The sequence below is a fragment of the Bos taurus genome, chromosome 2, assembly GCF_002263795.3.
Source record: "Bos taurus isolate L1 Dominette 01449 registration number 42190680 breed Hereford chromosome 2, ARS-UCD2.0, whole genome shotgun sequence".
Lineage (NCBI taxonomy): Eukaryota > Metazoa > Chordata > Mammalia > Artiodactyla > Bovidae > Bos > Bos taurus.
Genome location: NC_037329.1, coordinates 4,841,410 through 4,861,418, shown reverse-complemented (window position 1 = coordinate 4,861,418; position 20,009 = coordinate 4,841,410). Strand labels below are relative to the sequence as shown.

The 20,009-nt window shown below is 48.1% G+C and overlaps 1 protein-coding gene across 2 annotated transcripts in view; it reads right to left on the bottom strand.

The window, feature by feature from the left end:
* LIMS2 (LIM zinc finger domain containing 2) overlaps positions 1 to 19,140 on the bottom strand; it is a 44,100-nt gene extending 24,960 nt beyond the window's left edge. The window contains exon 1 of one of the 2 annotated variants that reach the window (XM_005202198.4): positions 18,967 to 19,140. Coding sequence is in view for 1 of the 2 variants with exons in the window: in NM_001130751.1 (NP_001124223.1) it covers positions 13,399 to 13,409 (11 nt within the window). In the remaining variant the exon portion in view is untranslated. Of the gene's footprint in view, positions 1 to 13,398; positions 13,486 to 18,966 lie in introns of those variants that run through there. The other variant, NM_001130751.1, reaches the window with a different exon arrangement.
* Between the last annotated feature and the right edge of the window lie 869 nt (positions 19,141 to 20,009).

Genomic DNA, 20,009 nt, shown 5'->3' with positions numbered 1-20,009 from the left:
CAAAAATGATGTCAGCAAAAATGGCAGAATAAGGACCTCTGAAAGTCTGTCCTTCCGTAAAAGCAATGAAGGATTTCCTTGGTAGCTTAGCAATAAAGAATCCGCTGGCCAATGCAGGGGACATGGGTTCAATCCCTGGATCAGGATGATACCCTGGGGAAGGAAATGGCAACCCACTCCAGTATCCTTGTCTGGGAAATCCCGTGGACAGAGGAGCCTGGCAGGCTACAGTCCATGGGGTCGCAAAGTGTCAGACACAACTTAGGGACTAAACAACAACCACAAAAGCAATGAAAAAACTAGCACAAACTGTCAAGAGTCCCCTTTGTCAGAACTCTATAAATTAACCAAAGACTTGCAGTAAGCAGACAGCAAGAAAAACAGCTGAGAGGACATGTGCATGATCAAAAGGTACATGAAAATATGCTCAATATATTATAATCATAATCGTTAAGGAAATGCAAGTCAAAACCTCAATGAGATATCGCCTCTCACCTGTCAGAAAGGCTATTACCAAGAAGACAAGAAATAACAAGTATTGGTGAGGATGTGGGGAAAAGGAACCTTTGCATACTGTTCAAAGGAATGTAAATTGATGCAGCCACCATGGAAACAGTATAGAGTTTCCTCAAAAAAATTTAAAAATAGAACTACAATATGATCCAGCAATTCCACTTCTGGGTATTTATCTGAAGGAAACAAAAACACTCATTAGAAAAGATATACACACCCCTAAGTTCATTGCAGCATTATTTACAAAAGCCAAGGTATAGAAAGAACCTAAAGTGTTTATTGATGGATGAATGGATAAAGAAGATGTGGTATACAAATGAAATGGAATACTATTTGGCCATAAAAAAGAACAAAAGGGACTTGCCTGGTGGAAGTGGTTAAGAATCCACCTGCCAACACAGGGAGCACGGGTTTGATCCCTGGTCCAGGAGGATTGCGCATTCTGTAGAGTAACTAAGCCTGTGTGCCACAACTACTGAGGCGGTGCTCTGCAGCTTGCAAGCCACACCCGCTGAGCCCTTGAGCTGCAGCCACTGAGTCCGTGTGCTGCAACCACTGAGGCCCCTGTGCCTAGAACCCATGCTCTGCAACAAGAAGCCACCACAATAAGAAGCCTGCACACCGCAATGAAGAGTGCCCCTCTCTCCCCAAAACTAGAGAAAGCCCCCGAGCAGCGATGAAGACTCAGTGCAGCAAAAAAAAAAAAGAATGAAATCTTGCCATATGCTACAATGTGGATGAAACTTGAGGGCATATGCTAAGTGAAATAAGTCAGAGAAAGAAAAATACTGCATGATCACACTTATGTGTGGAATTTTATTTATTCTTACATGTGTAATTTTAGAAACAAAAGCCCAGGTCAGATACAGAGAATAGTTTGATGGCTACCAGAGGTGGGGGATGGGAAGTGGCCAAAATGGGTGAAGGGAATCAACAGTACAAAATTCCATTTATCAGATAAATAAGTCATGGGGATGTAATGTATAGCAGGGTGACTATAGTTAATAATACTGTATTTCATATTTGAAAGTTGCTAAGAGAATAAATCTTAAAAGTTCTCATCACAAGGAAAAAAATTTTTATAATTATGGTGTCAGGTGTTAACTAGACTTACTGTGTGATCATTTCACAATATATACAAACATCAAATCATTATATTGCACATTTTCTAAAATTAATATTATATCTCAATAAAAATACATAAGCTAAAAAATAACTGGGAGAAAAAATAAAAAAATAATAACTGGGATGGAATAAAAGCAAAAAAAAAAAAAAGCTGAATCTTCATAAGAACACTTTTATGGTATTTTAATTTATCTTAGTACCTTAATCCCCAATTCCTAACTCCATAGCTGCCTAGAAAAGTAACTGCCGACATTCCCAGTAATGGGGGAGAAGAGGGCTGAAATTCTTTCAAGGCTTCATTCCCAAAGAATGACCTGGTCTTCCCTTGAAGATCACACTTGAAGGCTTTTCTTCATGTGACCTCAGTCATATCAACCCAGGGCTGAAAGCCTCTCCTAGGGAGAGTTTTTCAAATATATTACTATCAAAACTACCTATGATGTCATTGTCACAGACAATGGATAACAGTTGGGCAAACAGATGACTAACTTAAACAAGCTTAAAAGGAAAAACCAAGGAATTAGATGTGCTTAGGAGCTCTGAAAAGAACTGACATATCTCTGGGAAACTAGAAGGCCATGCACATGCCCAGGGCTGTGTGTATGCTCAGGAAAGACCTTAGAAGGTCCTAAGCTTTCACTTCTGACAGATCCTTTTAGCTCCATACAGCAGGAAATGAGGACTAGGGCAGAGTTGTAAAATGCCAGGTTGAATGTTGAAAACGTGCCCCAAAATACATTCAGAGCCTTCTGTAAAAGCTGGGAGACACTGATTTTGTCAACTACAAATTTTGGCATTTGCCATCGGCACTTGCCATCTACTTCTACAAGGGTTAAATCAGGTGCTGCTGTATCTGCTAACTTTTAATACTCTCTGAAAGGAGATCAGGATGGAGAGCAGAAGTGAGGCACTCTGTGCTCTGAGAAAAACTGGTAGAACAGGTATTATAGTTACATATCTTCTCATATCGAGAAAAGCACTAAAATCCTTCATGGTGACGGCAGTTCCTCATGACTAGCAGAAACCCTTTGCCCTCCCCCCCAAAAAAAGTGCTTAATTGCACGTGTTATCCTGTCACCAAAATCCTAAGTATACTGACCTTCCCCCCTACCCCACTGAGAGCAGCGTCTCAGAGCTATCTGAAATGCTGTCTCCCGGGGTATAGCCCACACTTTGACCCAGATAAAACTTAACTCACAACTCGCACATTGTGCATTTTTTTAAGTCAACAGTTTCAGGCATTCAAAAATATCTCTATCCAAGGACTTCCATAGTAGTCCAGTGGCTGAGACTCCAAGCTTCCTATGCAGGGATGCAGGGGACTCAGGTTCAACCCCTGGTCAGGGAACTAAGATCCCACAGGCCATGCAGCATGGTTGAAGAAAAAAAAAAAGAAAATCTCTGTCCAGTCATTAGCTGGCCACTAAACTAATCAGGCAGAGACTGCAGTGGCCACAAATGACAGAGATATAGACTTTACAGAGTAAGTTCAGGAAAGTTACTAAACAAACAAATCATAAGCAGCACCAACAGAACCAGGGGATTAGGGAGAATCTGGTTTCCAAAGCTGCCACACCACATTATTTTATTTGAGAAGTTCCGTTCTCAGCAAAAGTTAAAATACATGCAAAAAAAACAACAACAAAAAATGACCTAGACACAGGGGGGAAAAAAGAAAAGCAATGAGTAGAAAGGAAGCCCTGAGGAAGCCCAGATGTTAGACTTACTAGACAGGCTTCAAATCAGCTAATTTAAATATGTTCAAAGAACTAAAGGAAGCCACGTCTAAAAACCTAAAGAAAAGCATGAAAATGATGCATTATCAAATGTAGAATATCAATTGATAGAAATGATAAAATGGAACCAAATAGAAATCCTAGAGTTAAAAGGAAATACCAAAGAGATTTCTTCAGGATGAAATGAAAGGACGCTGGACAACAATTCGAATCTACATGAAGAAACTAAGAGCAGTAACGCTAACCATAAGATAAATATAAAAGGCAATACAAATGTATTTTTTGCTTGTAAACCTTTTTTCCCATTTGGCTTAAATATGACTGCATAATGACATAATTTAACACAAAAGAAGGCAATGGTGTAGGAAGTGAGAAACAAAAAAAGACATGATATATAGAAAAAAATAGCAAAGTGGCAGATGTAAACCCCAGTTATCAGTAAGTACATTAACTAAATGGATTAAACCAGTCAATCCTAAAGGAAATCAGTCCTGAATATTCACTGGAAGGACTGATGCTGAAGCTGAAGCTCCAGTAGTACTTTGGCCACCTGATGCAAAGAACTGACACATCGAAAAAGACCCTGATACTGGGAAAGACTGAAGGCAGGAGGAGAAGGGGACGACAGAGGATGGGGTGGTTGGATGGCATCACTGACTCGATGGACATGAGTTTGAGCAAGCTCCGGGAGTTGGTGATGGACAGGGAAGCCTGGCGTGCTGCAGTCCATGGGGTCACGAAGAGTGAGACATGACTGAGCGACTGAACTGAATTGAAATGTATTAAACTTTCCAATCAGAAAGTTTTTTAACTTTCTTTAAATGAATATTTTAAAGGTGATCCAATTATATGCTTTCTCCAAGAGACTCACTTTACATTCAAAACCACAAAAAGATGGAAAGTAAGAGAATGTCAAAGATATACTATACAAACTGCAACCAAAAGAAGACAGGAATGGCTATGTGTGCATGCTAAGTTGCTTCAGTAGTGTCTGACTCTTTGTGACCCCATGGACTGTAGCCCATCAGGCTCCTCTGTCCATGGGATCAAATAGCATCAAAAGGAAAAAATACTTAGAAATAAATTTAACCAAAGAAGTGTAAGCCTTAGGTGGCACAGTGGTAAAGAATCTGCCTGCCAATGCAGGAGGCGCATGATACGTGGGTTCACTCTCTGGGTCATGAAGATTCCCTGGAGTAGGAAAAAGCAACACACTCTGGTATTCTGGCCTGGAAGATTCCATGGACAGAGGATGCTAGCCCATGAGGTTGCAAAGAGTCAGACATGACTGAGCCTGCACACATGTTATATATACTGATAACTACACAACATTGTTGAAAGAAATTAAAGAATACCTAAAGAAACAGAAAGACATCCCCTGTTCATGGATTATAAAACCTAACATCGTTAAGACAGCAATATTTCCCCCTCCCACACATGACCTATGGATTCAACACAATCCCTATCAAAATTCCAACTGCCTTTTTAATAGAAATGGACAAGGTAATCCTAAAATCCACATGGAAATAAACACAAGGAACTCAGAATAGTTATTGAAAACAACTTGAAGAACAAAACCAGAGGACTCACGTTTTCCAATTTCCTAACTTACTACTGAGTTACAGTAATCAAAACAGTAAGGTACTGGCATAAGGACAGACAGATACATCAACTGAATGGATTGAGAATTCAGAAATAATCCCACACATCCATGGTTGACTGATTCTTAAAATTTATTTATTTATTTTAATTGGAGGCTAATTACTTTACAATATTGTAGTGGTTTTTGCCATACATTGACATGAATCAGCCATGGGTGTACATGTGTTCCCCCATCCTGCAACCCCCTCCCATCTCCCTGCCCATCCCATCCCCCAGGGTTGTCCCAGTGCACCGGCTTTGAGTGCCTGGTTTCATGCATCAAACTTGGACTGGTGATCTATTTCACATATGGTAATGTGCATGTGTCAATGCAATCTTCTCAAATCCTACCCTCGCCTTCTCCCACAGAGTCCAAAAGTCTGTTCTTTATGTCTGTGTCTCTTTTGCTGTCTCACAAATAGAGTCATCGTTATCTTTCTAAATTCCATATATATGTGTTAATATACTGTATTGGTGTTTTCCTTTCTGACTTACTTTGCTCTGTATAATAGGCTCCAGTTTCATCCACCTCATTATAACTGATTCAAATGTGTTATTTTTAATAGCTGGGTAATATTCATTGTGTATATGTACCACAGCTTTCTTATCCATTCATCTGCTGATGGACATCTAGGTTGCTTCCGTGTCCTGGCTATTGTAAACAGTGCTGTGATGAACATTGGGGTACAGGTATCTCTTTCAATTCTGGTTTCCTCAGTGTATATGCCCAGGTGTGGGATTGCTGGGTCATATGACAATTCTATTTCCAGTTTTTTAAGGAATCTCCACAGTGTTCTTCATAGTGGCTGTACTAGTTTGCATTCCCACCAACAGTGTAAGAGGGTTCCCTTTTCTACACACCCTCTCCAGCATTTATTGTTTGTAGACTTTTTGATAGCAGCCATTCTGACCAGCGTGAGATGATACCTTATTGTGGTTTTGATTTGCATTTCTCTGATAATGAGTGATGTTGAGCATCTTTTCATGTGTTTGTTAGCCATCTGTATGTCTTCTTTGGAGAAACGTCTGCTTAGTTCTTTGGCCCACTTTTTTTATCGGGTCGTTTATTTTTCCGGTATTGAACTGCATGAGCTGCTTGTATATTTTTGAGATTAATTCTTGGTCAGTTGCTTCGTTTGCTATTGTTGCCTCCCATTCTTAAAGCTGCCTTTTCACCTTGCTTAGAGTTTCCTCCGTTGTGCAAAAGCTTTTAAGTTTAATTAGGTCCCATTTGTTTATTTTTGCTTTTATTTCCATTACTCTGGAAAGTGGGTCATAGAGAATCCTGCGGTGATTTATGTCACAGAGTGTTTTGCCTATGTTTTCCTCTACGAGTTTTATAGTTTCTGGCCTTACATTTAGATCTTTAATCCATTTTGAGTTTATTTTTGTGTATGGTGTTAGAAAGTGTTCTAGTTTCATTCTTTTACAGGTGGTTGACCAGTTTTCCCAGCATCACTTGTTAAAGAGATTGTCTTTTCTCCATTGTATATTCTTGCCTCCTTTGTCAAAGATAAGGTGTCCATAGGTGTGTGGATTTATCTCTGGGCTTTCTATTTTGTTCCATTGATCTATATTTCTGTCTTTGTGTCAGTACCATACTATCTAGATGACTGTAGCTTTGTAGTATAGTCTGAAGTCAGGCAGGTTGATTCCTCCAGTTCCATTCTTCTTTCTCAATTGCTTTGGCTATTCGAGGTTTTTTGGTATTTCCATACAAATTGTGAAATTATTTGTTCTAGTTCTGTGAAAAATACCATTGGTAACTTGATAGGGGTTGCATTGAATCTATAGACTGCTTTGGGTAGTATACTCATTTTCACTATATTGATTCTTCCAATCCATGAACGTGGTATATTTCTCCATCTATTTGTGTCATCTTTGAATTCTTTCATCAGTGTTTTATAGTTTTCTATATATAGGTCTTTTGTTTCTTTAGGTAGATTTATTCCTATTTTATTATTTTCATTGCAATGGTGAATGGAATTGTTTCCTTAATTTCTCTTTCTGTTTTCTCATTGTTAGTGTGGAAGAATTCAAGGGATTTCTGTGTGTTAATTTTATATCCTGCAACTTTACTATATTCATCAATTAGCTCTAGTGATCAGTGGTGGTGTCTTTAGGGTTTTCTATGTAGAGGATCATGTCATCTGCAAACAGTGAGAGTTTTACTTTTTCTTTTCCAATCTGGATTCCTTTTGTTTTTTTTTCTTCTCTGATTGCTGTGGGTAAAATTTCCAAAAATATGTTGAATAGTAGTGGTGAGAGAACCCTTGTTTTGTGTCTGACTTTAGGGGAAATGCTTTCAAGTTTTCACCATTGAGGATAATGTTTGCTCTGGGTTTATCATATATGGCTTTTATTATGGGTCAACTGACTTTTGACAAGCCTGCCAAGACAATTCAATGATAAAAGAATAGTCTTGTCAACAAATGATGCTAGAACCACTGAATAGTCACATGCAAAAGGATGATTTTACATGTTTCAATGCCATTCTCCCAAATCTTCCCACCCTCTCCCTCTCCCACAGAGTCCATAAGACTGTTCTATACATCATGTATGAAACGAGATGCCAGTCCAGGTTCGATGCACAATACTGGATGCTTGGGGCTAGTGCACTGGGACGACCCAGAGGGAGGGTATGGGGAGGGAGGAGGGAGGAGGGTTCAGGATGGGGAACACATGTATACCTGTGGCGGATTCATTTTGATATTTGGCAAAACTAATACAATTATGTAAAGTTTAAAAATAAAATAAAATTAAAAATTAAAAAAAAAAAGGATGATTTTAAACCTCCACTTCAGGTCATATATAAAAACTGACTCATATATAGAAACTGACTCAGGTACTGAAAATTGAAATATTAAAGAGTTAACACGAAAAACTCCAGGGGAAAAAAAAAAACATATGTGTAAATATTTATAAATTAGGTATGTTTCCTAGATATGACACCAAAAAACTCAAGCCATCAGAAATAAATAAATAGGGACTTTCTGGTTAATCATCTGCCTTGCAACATGGGGGTGCAGTCCCATCCCTGGTAGGGGAAGTAAGACCCCACAAGCTGCAGAGAAAGTAAGCCCATGTGCCACAACTGGAGAGCTCACACACAGCAACAAAAGACCCTGCAGCTGCAGCTCAGACTCTAGGCACAAAGAAATAAGTAGAACTTCACCAAAGTTTAGAACTTCTGTGTATTTAAGGACACTACCAGGAAAGTGAAGACAACCTACAGCAGAAAATATTTGCAAATTATATATCTGATAAATATCTAGTATCCAGAATAATGAACTCTTACAATCCAGCAATAAAAAGAACACAATCTTAAAACAGGCACAGAATTTGAGTAGACATTTCTCCAGATAAGATCAACAAGCAGCCAATAAGCTCCTGAAAAAGTGTCCAAGATCACAGGTCACTAGGGAAATAAAAGTCAAAACCATAATGTGGTGTCACTTTACACCTACAAAAACAGATAACGGTAAGTGGAGAAAACGGAACCCTCAGACATTCTTGATGTGAATGTAAAATTGATGCAGTTACTTGGAATACAGCTTGGCAATTCCTCAGTTTAACATAAAGTTATTATAGGACCCCCAAATTCCACTCCTAGGTATATTCTCCAGATAGTAGACAATATATGTAGGAATATTCACAGCAGCACTTATTCATAAGAGCCAAAAGTGGAAACGAAATTTCCACCACAGATGAATATACAGATAAAATGTGGTTTATCCATATAAGGGCATATTATTTGGTCAAAAAAGGAACAAAGTACTGATTCATACAACAATATAAATGCACCTTGAAAACATTATGCCAAATGAAAGAAGCTAGGCAGAAAAAAAAAAAAAGAGGCCACATAATGTATGGCTCCATTTATATGAAATGTCCAGAACAGGCAAACCTGTAGAGACAGAAAGCAGACTAGTGATTGCCAGGGGCTGGGGGAAGAAGGGATTAGCTGCAAATGGGTTTCTTCTGGGGGTGATGAAAATATTCAGAATTGGTGGTGATGGTTGCATAACCTGGTAAATATACTATAAACCACTGACCTGCACACTCTGATAGTGAATTTCATGGCATGGGATTCATATCTCAAATGTTAAAGCAGCACACACATAGTGAAGAATGCAACTATGCTGCTTACTAAGAGACAAGAGCCCCAGAAGCAGCACGAAGCTGGGAGGTGGGGTTGCTATCTCTTTCTGGGCGGTGAGTGCCATCCCCAGGGCAGCCAGCGATACCACCACAGCCTCTCTGCCAGAGCCAGTTTCACTGGGGGACTGAAGACAACTCGCCCAGATCCTTTGGCATGGCTGAGATGAATGATAATTTCATCAGGACATTCTGAGTGATTGTATTTTCTTACGGTGCATGTATGTTTGGTTTTATATACACGCATATGAGACATCTCATCTTAGTGAGATACAGTCATCTCACGTGAGCGTCTCATTAAGATCATCTTATCAGGTCATCTCGAATAAACAGTCATCATCCAAAATCTAGAAGATCTGAATAAACAGAACAAGAAGGACTGTTCAGGTGCCTCCCTCTGCTCCCCTCCCTTCCTCCCCCACCCCCCGGCAGAAATGAAGCCCTAAGGATGGTTTAAGTGTGACCCTACGTAGTAGATGGAAGCAGAGAGCGGACGTGTGGCTGGAGAGGTAGGTCAACCGCTGTGCAGGGAGAGCCCAGGCCCTCCTCAAGCAATAGGCCAGCTCACAAGTGCCGAGTCCTCAGTTTTCAGGAATTCTGGGAACTGGTTCACATCACCTTGGTAGCTTGAAGTGAGCCCAACACCTCTTGAAGTAAGAGGTGTTACAGCATGGAACTGCGCACACCCTATAGATCAGGCCCCATGGCACTCCCGTGGCCAGCCAGAGAGGGGAGTCTCCACCAGAAGAAGAAAAGGGAGGAGGTGAGGGCCATGGGTGGGGCCCAGTCTGGGGCTCAGGGCCCAGCTGCACATCCCCTGTCACCTGCTTCACACTTTGCTTAAACCCTTGAGTCCATCACAGCCCCATGTGCTGTCCCAGGGCCTCTGGCTGCCACCCTAGCTGCTCCTTGGCAAGCTCCTCTGCTGAGGGAGTCACTGGGCATATTCCTGAGGAGGGTGGGGAGCATCTGGGAGCACTGAGGGGGTGTGGTGGACAGGGTGAGGGGGCTGGTAGGTGTGAGGACAGGGATCCAGCAGCCCCACTCTGCACTGTGCCAAGGATGGGGCCCGGCTGTGAGCTGGCGGCCTCTGTGGGTGTCGGTCATGTGGTGGGTGGGCCTCCCCTCCAACAGGCCAAGCCACTGAGTCACAGCTGTGTGCATGGTGCCCCAGGCTCCCTCTGGAGGACAGCCGCTGACAGGTCAGCTCCCTGGGCAGGGGAGGTAACCCGCCCAAGGTTGGAAAACGTTGACGTCAAAGGTCCCTTCAGCTGGGACAAAGACACGGTGTTTTTAAGTCCAGAGTTCTCGGGGCTGCAGCCAGGGCTGAGCCTCTTCCCACAGCATGGAGGCTCCCTAAATAACCACGCCCATGTCCCAGGCCTCATTCACTCTTCTGGCCTAGCTCAGCCCTCTCCTGGGCTACAGGCCCTCATGTCCAGTTTCAGGGTTTCCCCTGAGACTTACCACCGCTCTCCAAATGCTTCATGGCCCAAACTAGCTCTGTGTCCACTCCCACACCTGCCACCACAAACTGGGCACCTGCCCTGGGTCCAGACTCCACCTCCCAGGTCTCCTGAATCGCTCTCCTCTTCTCTTGCCCCATGGCTGCCAAGGAGAGGCTTCATCACTGCTTGCCACCTGGCTGGTCTCCTTCCCTGTCTCTTCCTCAGCAGCCCCTTTCCTAACAGTACTCAGAGGAGTAGTTCCAAAGTGCCCAGCCATGCATGGCACTCCAGGTCACTTCAGCGGCTCCCCCACTGACCTCCCTCTTGTCTCACCTGCTTGGAGGGCTGGGGCTTTACACTGTTGCCAGGGAGAGCCCAGAAGGTGCAGGAGGTGTACAAGGAGAGGGTAATTTCCAAAAATCAGTCTGGTCTGGGCAGCAAGGGATAATGTGGGGAAAACCAGCATCCAGGTGTGAGAACTGCCCTGGCATCTCATGGGGGTAGTGGATGTGTAGAGGGCACAGTGGCATGAAACAGAATGAAAAGGAAACTCCACAGCTTCTGGGACAGGAAAAACCTCACCCACCCCAAAGGCTGGGTCGGACGTCCATTCCTCTGCCAGGCTGGCCCCTATGCCTGCATGTGGAAGGGAGATCAGCCGCTCCTGGCATGGATGCCACATGTGGTAGGCCAACTTCAAAGGAGGATGGGAGCATGGGCTCACAGATCACTCCCAGCTTGTGAAAAAGAAAAGAGCAGAAGAATACACAAGAAAAGAAGAAAACCACCAAAATGTTACTGAGGGCTTTTCTGAAGAGTGGAACCACAGGCTATTTTCTTTCTTTCTTTATGTTAACGTTTCTGTTACCTCTTTGTTTCTGGGTTTTTCCTAGTGAGGGAGTGAAAGTATTAGTTGCTCAGTTGTGTCCAACTCTTTGCAACCTCAGTGGATTGTAGCTTGCCAGGCTCCTCTGTCCAGGGAATTCTTCAGGCAGGAGTGCTGGAGTGGGTAGCCATTCCCTTCTCCAGGGGATCTTCCTGACCCAGGGATAGAACCCAGATCTCCCACATTGCAGGCAGATTCTTTACTAACTCCCTAACTCTCTAAGATAAGCAGTTTTACTTTTAACCCAACTCAGAGTTCTCCAAGGCTCACTCCAGTCCCTGTGTCATTTGATGACTAGCATCTTTTGGGCTCAGGGTGCCCACTGGAGCCGGGCAGCAGCTGGAGCAGGTTGGCCCCTGTTCCCACCCTGGCCTGCATTCCCAGCTTCTCCTGCGGCGCTATCCTCTGGCCAACCTGATACCCCCCTCTCCCCGGAAGACCCCCGGGGTTCAGGGGGGAAAGAGTTCCTGCTGAGGGAACAGAGGTGCATCTGGTTTCTGCCTCTCCCCACCCCAGAGCATCAGAGCTGAAGCTTCTATAGACGCTGACATCCTGCAGCTCGGCCTTACACGATCTCCGCTCTGCCTGGAAAACCACCTGTCACGCATCCCAGCCCCACACCAACACCCATCTGTCGCTGCTCCTGATTCTGTCCCTGTTCTCTCCCCCTTTTCTTCCTCGGGAGCTTAGAGGGTGGGGAGTGAGGTAGCCGGCAGGGGTGCCCTGCGAGGGACAGGAAGGCAAGAGCACACTAGGAGGGGTGAGCACTGGGAGCGGGTTTTGTCGGCAGACCTGGGCTGCGGTGGGAGGTCTGGGAAGTGGGCAGTAAACTGCATGTGAAGCACAGGACTCCCCAGTAACAGGATCTGTGCTGGCTCCTGGGACTGCCCTAGGACTCCAGGCCATAGCCTTCATAGCGATCTGTGTGACCCTGAAGGCTGGGTGACTGTCCTGCACATCGCCTAGGTTTTGGGGCCACCACTCTGCCCTCTGTGGCTGCTCCCCATTTCTGAGTACTGCCTCTCCAAGCTCCTTTCCCCAGCAAAGCCACGGGGTCCCCTCTAGCCTCCAGCCCCAAGTCAAGGGGTCATAAAGAAGAGCATCCTCCTCCCAGGGCTTGGCTGGAAGGGGGCCTGTGGGCCTCAGAGACCAGCCCCTCCCACCCCTGAGTCATGCACTTGTACCCAGCCAGGTTCCAGAAAGGGTTGCGGGGGCCAGCACTGGCCAGACACTGGTGGCCATGTGACTGGCCTGGTGAGTCACTTGGCCTATGGGGCGTCAGTCATCTCATCTGTGAAATGGCCACAAGGGATATAAAAGTGGAAACCGGGCCAGGCCTGGGGGAGTTTCTGGGGTTCAACCCATCCCTGTGCAGCCTGTGTTGGGGGCAGGTCTGGCTAGGTCCCCAGACCGACCGTTTACCATTTTTACCACCCCATCTTACAGAGCAGGAAACAGAAGGCTCCAGAGGTGACCTGTCACCAGGGTCACCCAGCGAGGGGACAGGGAAGCCGGCGGGAGCCGACCGCCTGGATTTTGACGCCGTGCCTTTCAGTTGGTAGTGACCTTGAGCAAGTCCCTGGCCCCTCGGAGCGCTAGTTCTCGGGAGCAGAGGGCGGGTGTGGTAATGGCTCCGTCGTCCGGGACAGCACAGACCGTTCACCTGCCGCTGCCCTGGGCCGGCCAGAGGGCTGGACACGCGGGAGCGGGGCAGGCGCCCCTGACTTGACCAGCGCTGCCACCCGGGGAGGGGCCTGGTGAGGCCGGGGTGCCCGCAGGGGTCTGGGCTGGCCGGGGTCCTGCCCCGCAGCCCCGCCCAGCCTGGCGCCCCAGGCGCCCCCGCCCGGGCCCACGGCGCCCACCGCCCAGGGGCGCGGGGAGGGGCAGTTACCTTCCCGTCATGGTGGCTGCGCACGCCGAACCCGGGCCGCCTCGGGACCCCTGAGCCGCCGCCGCCGCCGCTCGCGGAGCGCCCGCCGGCAGGTCCGCGCCCGGAGCGAGGAGACGCCCAAAAAAGGCCGGAGCCGCTCCGCCCGCCCGGCCCCGCCCCGCCCAGCCGGGCGAGCCGGAGGTGGGGGCTCGCTCTGAAGGGCAGGGTGGGGTGGGCCCGCCGCGCCCAGGAGGTGGGGGTGCGGGAGGCGGGGGGAGGCGGTGGGCACAGCGCGCCGGAGGGCAAGGAGGGGGCGCGCGCCACCCTCGCAGCCTCGCCTCTGGGGACACCCGAACACGGCCTGCGGAGCGCGCGGGTCACGTCCTCCCCGCCGGCTTCGCTCGCCACCTCCCGGATTCCGGGCATAGCTTTCCTTTAAAAGGGAGTGAAGTTATAATAAACACGAACGAGCCCCCTTGCCCCGCTGGGGCGCCCCGCCCGGAGCTTCCCCCGCCCCGGCTGTCCCAGGCTGCCCTGGAACGCGAACACGTGCGGGGGAAGGAGCAACGGGGACAGATGCTGAAGCCACCTCCTCGCTGGCCCCCAACCCCGAGGCCCCGCTGCGGCCCCGGGCAGGAGAAGGGGCCACCTTCACGCTTTAATTCTGCAGACAGACGTATCTGGACACCGACTCCCTCCCCGGGCACTGGGGACTCCCAGTCCACGGAGTCCCGCTTCCAGGAAAGTCAAGGTCGAGGGGCGCCCCCTTTGAGTCAGGAGCCTGATTCTGCATACTTACAGGCCAGTGCCCTCCCCCGGAGATACCCAAGTCATCCGAGTCTGTGAGCCGCCCCCTAACCTAGCAGAAGTTACTCTATCAAGATGAACCAAACGCCAGAAGTTGAGGAGGAGAACCAAGGAAAGCTAGAGGGGAGTCATTAAACTGACCTGGAAAAATATAAAAATTTAGGGAACATATTCTGAATAAAAATGTTAAATAAACAAAACCTTTACTCCACCTAAAGGCAGAAATTTCTAGCGAGGCAGTGGAGTGTAGCTCATAATTCAAGGCAGCCCAAATACCAAGGCTGGAATAAAACTGAGCAGCCTGGTCTGTTAAACCAACTGAACATTGCCTTACTTCTTGGAAACAGACAAAAACTATCTAGAAATGGCCATGTGAAGTAGCAACTCACAAATAAACAGTGGAATTCAGAGCGATGAACTGATAGTAACGTGCAGCATTATACCTGCAGAGCAAGCTTGGGAAAGGCACCTGTTCCTAAGTAGCTGATATCTTGAAACTATTGTGGTTTGCAGTTCTTTTTGCAAATGTGTCTTGGCTGATTCTGATTAACTGCAATTTGATGATTAAGTGGAAAGTATGGATGCTTTCTTGGGTCATCCGCCTGTTGATAGAGAAATGCTTTTCATAATTGCCAACACAGAGATGCAAATGTGTTGGAGGTTGTGCACCAGCAATGGACTGGATGCTTAATCAAATATTGGGGTTTTGTGGGAACCAAAGGGGATGAAAAGTAGAGAGCAGAACACCAAAGGGACCTGCTCCCTGCCTGGGGATCCCATGCCTGCCCTCCAGCCTTCTAGCCCCCTTTTGTATGGTCACTGAGCAGGCGGGGATCTACCTGTGGCCAAACCAGAGCTCTCTGCTGCTCACCTGTCACGCAGAGTGCCTCTTCCCTGGGCCTGGGCAAACTCAGCAAGAGCTAGGTGGCAACTGTGCCATCATTCAGAGGTGGAGCCTCAAGGAGCTATCTGCCAGCCTCCTACAGAGCTGCTACAGGTCAGATTTGCAGGAAAGAGCTGGCAGTTGCTTGGCAGTGGTTATTCAGATGTTCAATCACTCATCACCCCTTCATTCAAGACCATATTTATGGTCAAACCATATTTATGGTTTATGAGCACTGGGGGGTCAGCTGTGAACAAGAGGACCTGGGCCAGGTTCACACTGAGTTTAGCTGGCATGTGGGACAAACTGCAAACAAATAAATACGATTTCAGTCAGGAACAGTACTGCAAAGAAGAGGCAGTGTACAGGGCCACTGTAGAGTGGAGAGGCAAGTGGTGGTGACGACTGAATGAGGAAAAAAGTTAGCAAGTGCAGGGACCCTGAGGTCAGAAAGAAGGTGATAGGAGAACACGAGGGCAGGGCATGGAAATAAGGGAGAGGGCAGGGCCAGGGCACAGGCGCGGAGTCTGAGCGCCGGACACAACACTCTTTGACACCAACGTGAGTGAATCTCCAGACATTACTCGGAAAGAAGCCTTAAGCAAAAGAGGCCTGCTCCGTTAGTTGAAGCTCCCTGAGGTAGCCACCATCCTGAATTTTTTCCACCGCTGACTAGTTTTTCTGCTCTAGTCAGTCGTTCACTGGAGTCTGACTCTGCGACCCCATGGACTCAGGCTGCCAAGCTCCTCTGTTGATGGAATTCTCCAGGAAAGAATACTAGAGTTGGTTGCCATTTCCTTCTCCAGGGATCTTCTCCATCCAGGAACTGAACCCACTTCACCAGGGAAGCCCGAGTATCTGAGCATTCGTGGTAAAATTCTTTGAGCTTTGCTGAATGCTTGACTGGGGTGTTTGTGGCGGGCGTGGATGTGATTTCTTTTAGAGTCCAGATGACTGACAGGTTTTCTTTCTCTCCTGCTCGTTGGCCATGTGGCAGGACAGCTGGGGCAGGTCAGATGAGGGGTATGTAACACTGAAGAGCCTTTTGGGCATCCCAGGGAAGGTAGTAGGGGAGTGGGTGCCCTGAACCTGGAACTCAGCGAGGTCCCATCTCTGCAAAGATGTGGACGGTTTTGTGCAGATAGGGTTTCAACCCTGGGGCTCATTGCACTGAAGGTGTCTGTGCTGAGTCAGAAGCCCTCTAAGGATGAGAGGTCAGGGGTCCCAGTGAGGGAGGGAAGCCAGGGTGTGGAGGTGGGGTGAGGTGTCACAGAAGCCCAGAGAGCACGACCACTCTCTGCTCCCTGTGCAAGCTGCTTCAGGTGCAGGTCAGGGAGGGACCTGGGTTTGGTGTCAGGAGGAGACCCATGGGAGTGAGGGGACAAGCTGGAAGGATAAGGCATGCTTGTGTTCGAAGTCACTTCAGTCGTGTCTGTCTGACTTTTTGCAACCCTATGGACCGTAGCCCTCCAGGGTCCTCTGTCTATGGGAGTATTCTGCAGGCAAGAATACTGGAGAGGGTTGCCATGCCCTCCTCCAGGAGATCTTCCTGACCCAGGGATGGAACCTGTATCTCTTACGTCTCCTGCATTGGCAGGCAGGTTCTTTACCACTAGCGCCACCTGGGTAAGGCAGAGCCCTGCAATGCCCTCTCCCACGGTCCTGTGGTCCTGCAGACAGCGCTCCCTGGGGTGGGGAACACAGCACCCGATGGGGGCAATGGAGATGGCAGAGAACTTTATAACTGCTTGGAGAAATCCTGCTCTAAAGAGAGCAGAGAAGTGGGCAGTTGTCATGTGAGGGAGGGAGGAGGAAAGGGTGCAGTTTGGAGGTTGGGGTTTGACAGGGAGAGAGCTGCTGACACTCAGAAGTGAGGATTGAATCACCCACTGCATGTGATGATTCAGAGCAGGACAGATGAGGCTCTGAGATGTCAGAGGTCAAGGCTGGGCCACAAAGCAAGCAGTGGACGACGTGACAGCTGTCCTAGAAGAGACTGGGAGGTGCAAGGTCCCTCTAGGTGCAGGCCCCATGCCCTCTGGGTCTCAGGTTCTCTGTGAGCAACCCCTTCCCAGGGGATTTCCTTGGCTGCCCCACACCACCCTCTCACTCCCCACTCCAGCACGCTGCCACAGCTGAGCTAACTCAGTTCCCTGGAGGTCCCACGGCAGGAGGAAAGGGAGGAGGTCATGGGGTCCAAAGGAGGGGTTGGGCCTCCCTGGACCTGCATGGCCATGGCAGCAGCAGTGAGAACTGGGGCCTCCAGTTGCCTTGAGCAAACGGCCTTTTCCCCAGAGCCACGTGGGGCTGTGGTGTGGGTGGAGGAGGAGGAGGTCTCAGGTCCCTCTCAGGAGCAAAGTGCCTTCCCAGCAGGCAGGACCAGTATCATGCCTAGTTAATAATGGCCAATGTGATGTGAGTGCCCCAGGGGCTCCCCCTCCCTGTAACTGGTCTGGGCATTTCCCTCTCAGGGTGTTGGGGATGGTCCAACACTGAGCCTCGTAGAGTAGGGATACGTAACTCAAATCAGCCAGCTGCTTCGAGCCTGAAGTTTGTTCCGAAGAGGCCTGTGAGAATCCCTGGGGAAGGGCGGGGAAGCACCTGGCCTGTTCCAGCGGGAGCCTCTCCCCAGGCAGAGAAACAAACAGTGAGCGGCACACCCGCCTCCGTGCACCCACACACACCAGGACAGCTGTCATTTTAACAAACACGTTTTTCTATTTTAAATATTTCTTTTTGGCTGTGCCACGCGGCATGCCGGGTCTTAGTTTCCCTGCCAGAGATCAAACCCACACCTTCTGAAGTGGAAGTATGGAGTTCTGACTGTAGGGAATCCCTAAGTTTTTCTATTTTAAAATGTGAGCATGCCCTCAGAACACAGCGTCTGACCGGCACAAAATGTACTTACTTCTTGGACCATGCAGAACTCAGTGAAAGAAGCTGGTGGTATCATAACCCACTAATTCTTTTAACACTTGTAGAAAAACAAAGTTGTTATTTAGTCGCTAAGTCGTGTCCAACTCTTCTGTGACCCCCCATGGACCAGGCTCCTCTGTCCATGGAATTTTCCAGGCAAGAATACTGGAATAGGTTGCCATTTCCTTCTCCAGGGGATCTTCCCCACCCAGGGGATCTTTCCGACCCAGGGCTCAAACCCACATCTCTTACGTCTCCTGGAATGGCAGAGCAGATTCTTTACCACTGAGACCCAGAGATGTTTTTCAATGTAAAGAGAACACAGGACCCTTATTCAGATCTTGTTTACTCAGGGGTGGAGCTGAGCCCAGGAGCTTTACCGCTCATGGCTCTGCTTCCTTTCCAAAGACTGCCTGCCTTGAACTTTGAAGAGAGAAATGTATTTCACTCTTACCTTAGCTCTGGGACAGACTTCACTCAACTCCCAGGTTTGGACCAAGAGTGGCCGAGTTTGGACCCAGAATGCCTCTAGCTGGCATGCAGCAATGCCACATTTTTGCACCTCAAAGCGTCCTGGCCTCAGTTACCCAACAAGAAACCACCTGTGCACAGTGACCACAGAGTTCTTCATCAGCCTCCCCTGCTTCCAAAAGCACCTTTCTTCCGCACGATAAGGTTCACATTGCTTCCCCTTTCTCATGAGGACAGCCAACCATTAACCCTTCCATTGGAGCATCTCCAGCCTGTGTCTACAACAGAGATCAGCTGCTTCCCACCCTCACCCCCAACCTGTCCAGACTTGCAGGAGGCCCAGCATCCAGCCAGGATGAGCTAGGCATTCCCACTGCAGCTGGTCCTTTATCCCAACAGTAGCATGACCACTTAGAAGCCGTAAAGAGAATGGCAGAGAGAACCAGGCTGGGCCCCATGCACATCTCGAGAGCAACAAGCACCACTCAGTGGGCACTATGAAATGTCTCTACCTCAGAGGGCTGAGTTGCCCCTCGGCCTCCTCCTGCTGCTCCCTGCCCCGAGTGGAGTGCTGCTAGTCACTTCTTTGGGGAAGAGCAGCTGCTCGGCCCTCTTGGCACAGCCACATGGAGAAGCCTGGGCAGCGGCTGGGAGTGTCCGGCCACCACCAGGTACCCAGGCATTTTGGCCCATCTCTCCCTGGACAGGAGGCTGGGCTAGAGCTGGAGGCGGAGCCAGAGGCACTTTGTGGGGCCAGAGAGGATGGAGGAAGCCAAGGAAGGAAGGGCCGGCCTCCCTGGGGAGGTGCCTGCTGGGCGGGCCATTGAAGGCCAGGAGCCAGGAGCTAGGGTTGCAGGACAAAGGGAGCAACAGCTGCCCTCTGAAATCAGAGGAGCCAGCAAAGGTACAGCAGCCAGAGTGGCCTCCACGTGCAGCCACTAAACCAAGCGTTCGCTAAATGGGGTTAATGAGCCCCTGGGAAGCCTGACGCTTAGAGCAGGCACACACCCTAAAGCTGCCCCCTACGAGGACATGAGAGAATCTGCAATCACTAGGAGTAAGCTAAGAAAAGTTACTAAGACACCTCCCTGTCAGTTATTGTTGTCCCCAAAGAAGGGAATTCTTAGGATTATTTCTACCACATCAAATTAATTATAATTTTCTGCTATAAAAATTTCATGTATCGGGAACCGCCCAGAGGCAGTAAGAAGAAAACTTACCTTGAGCTGCATCATCCAAGATGAGAATGACACTTTGCTTCCAGTCTTATTTGGGTAGTTATTTTGTGATCCCCTTGCAGTTATTTTGTGACCCTTTTGCAGTTATTTTGTGATTCTTTTGTGTTCCCAGTTCCACGTTCTGCGTCTTCATGGCAGATGTCCACACTGTTTGGCCCTGAGCCGGACTGCCCCGCTGTCCAGCGCTGAGCATTAGTCACACTGTGCTGTGCAAAAATGCTGCCCCGGGATCTCCCTGGACTCGTCTGCTTGCGAGGGGCGGGCCGGCATTCATGTGCGCTGTGTTCACAACTTTTATGAGGATAACTGGTTTTCAT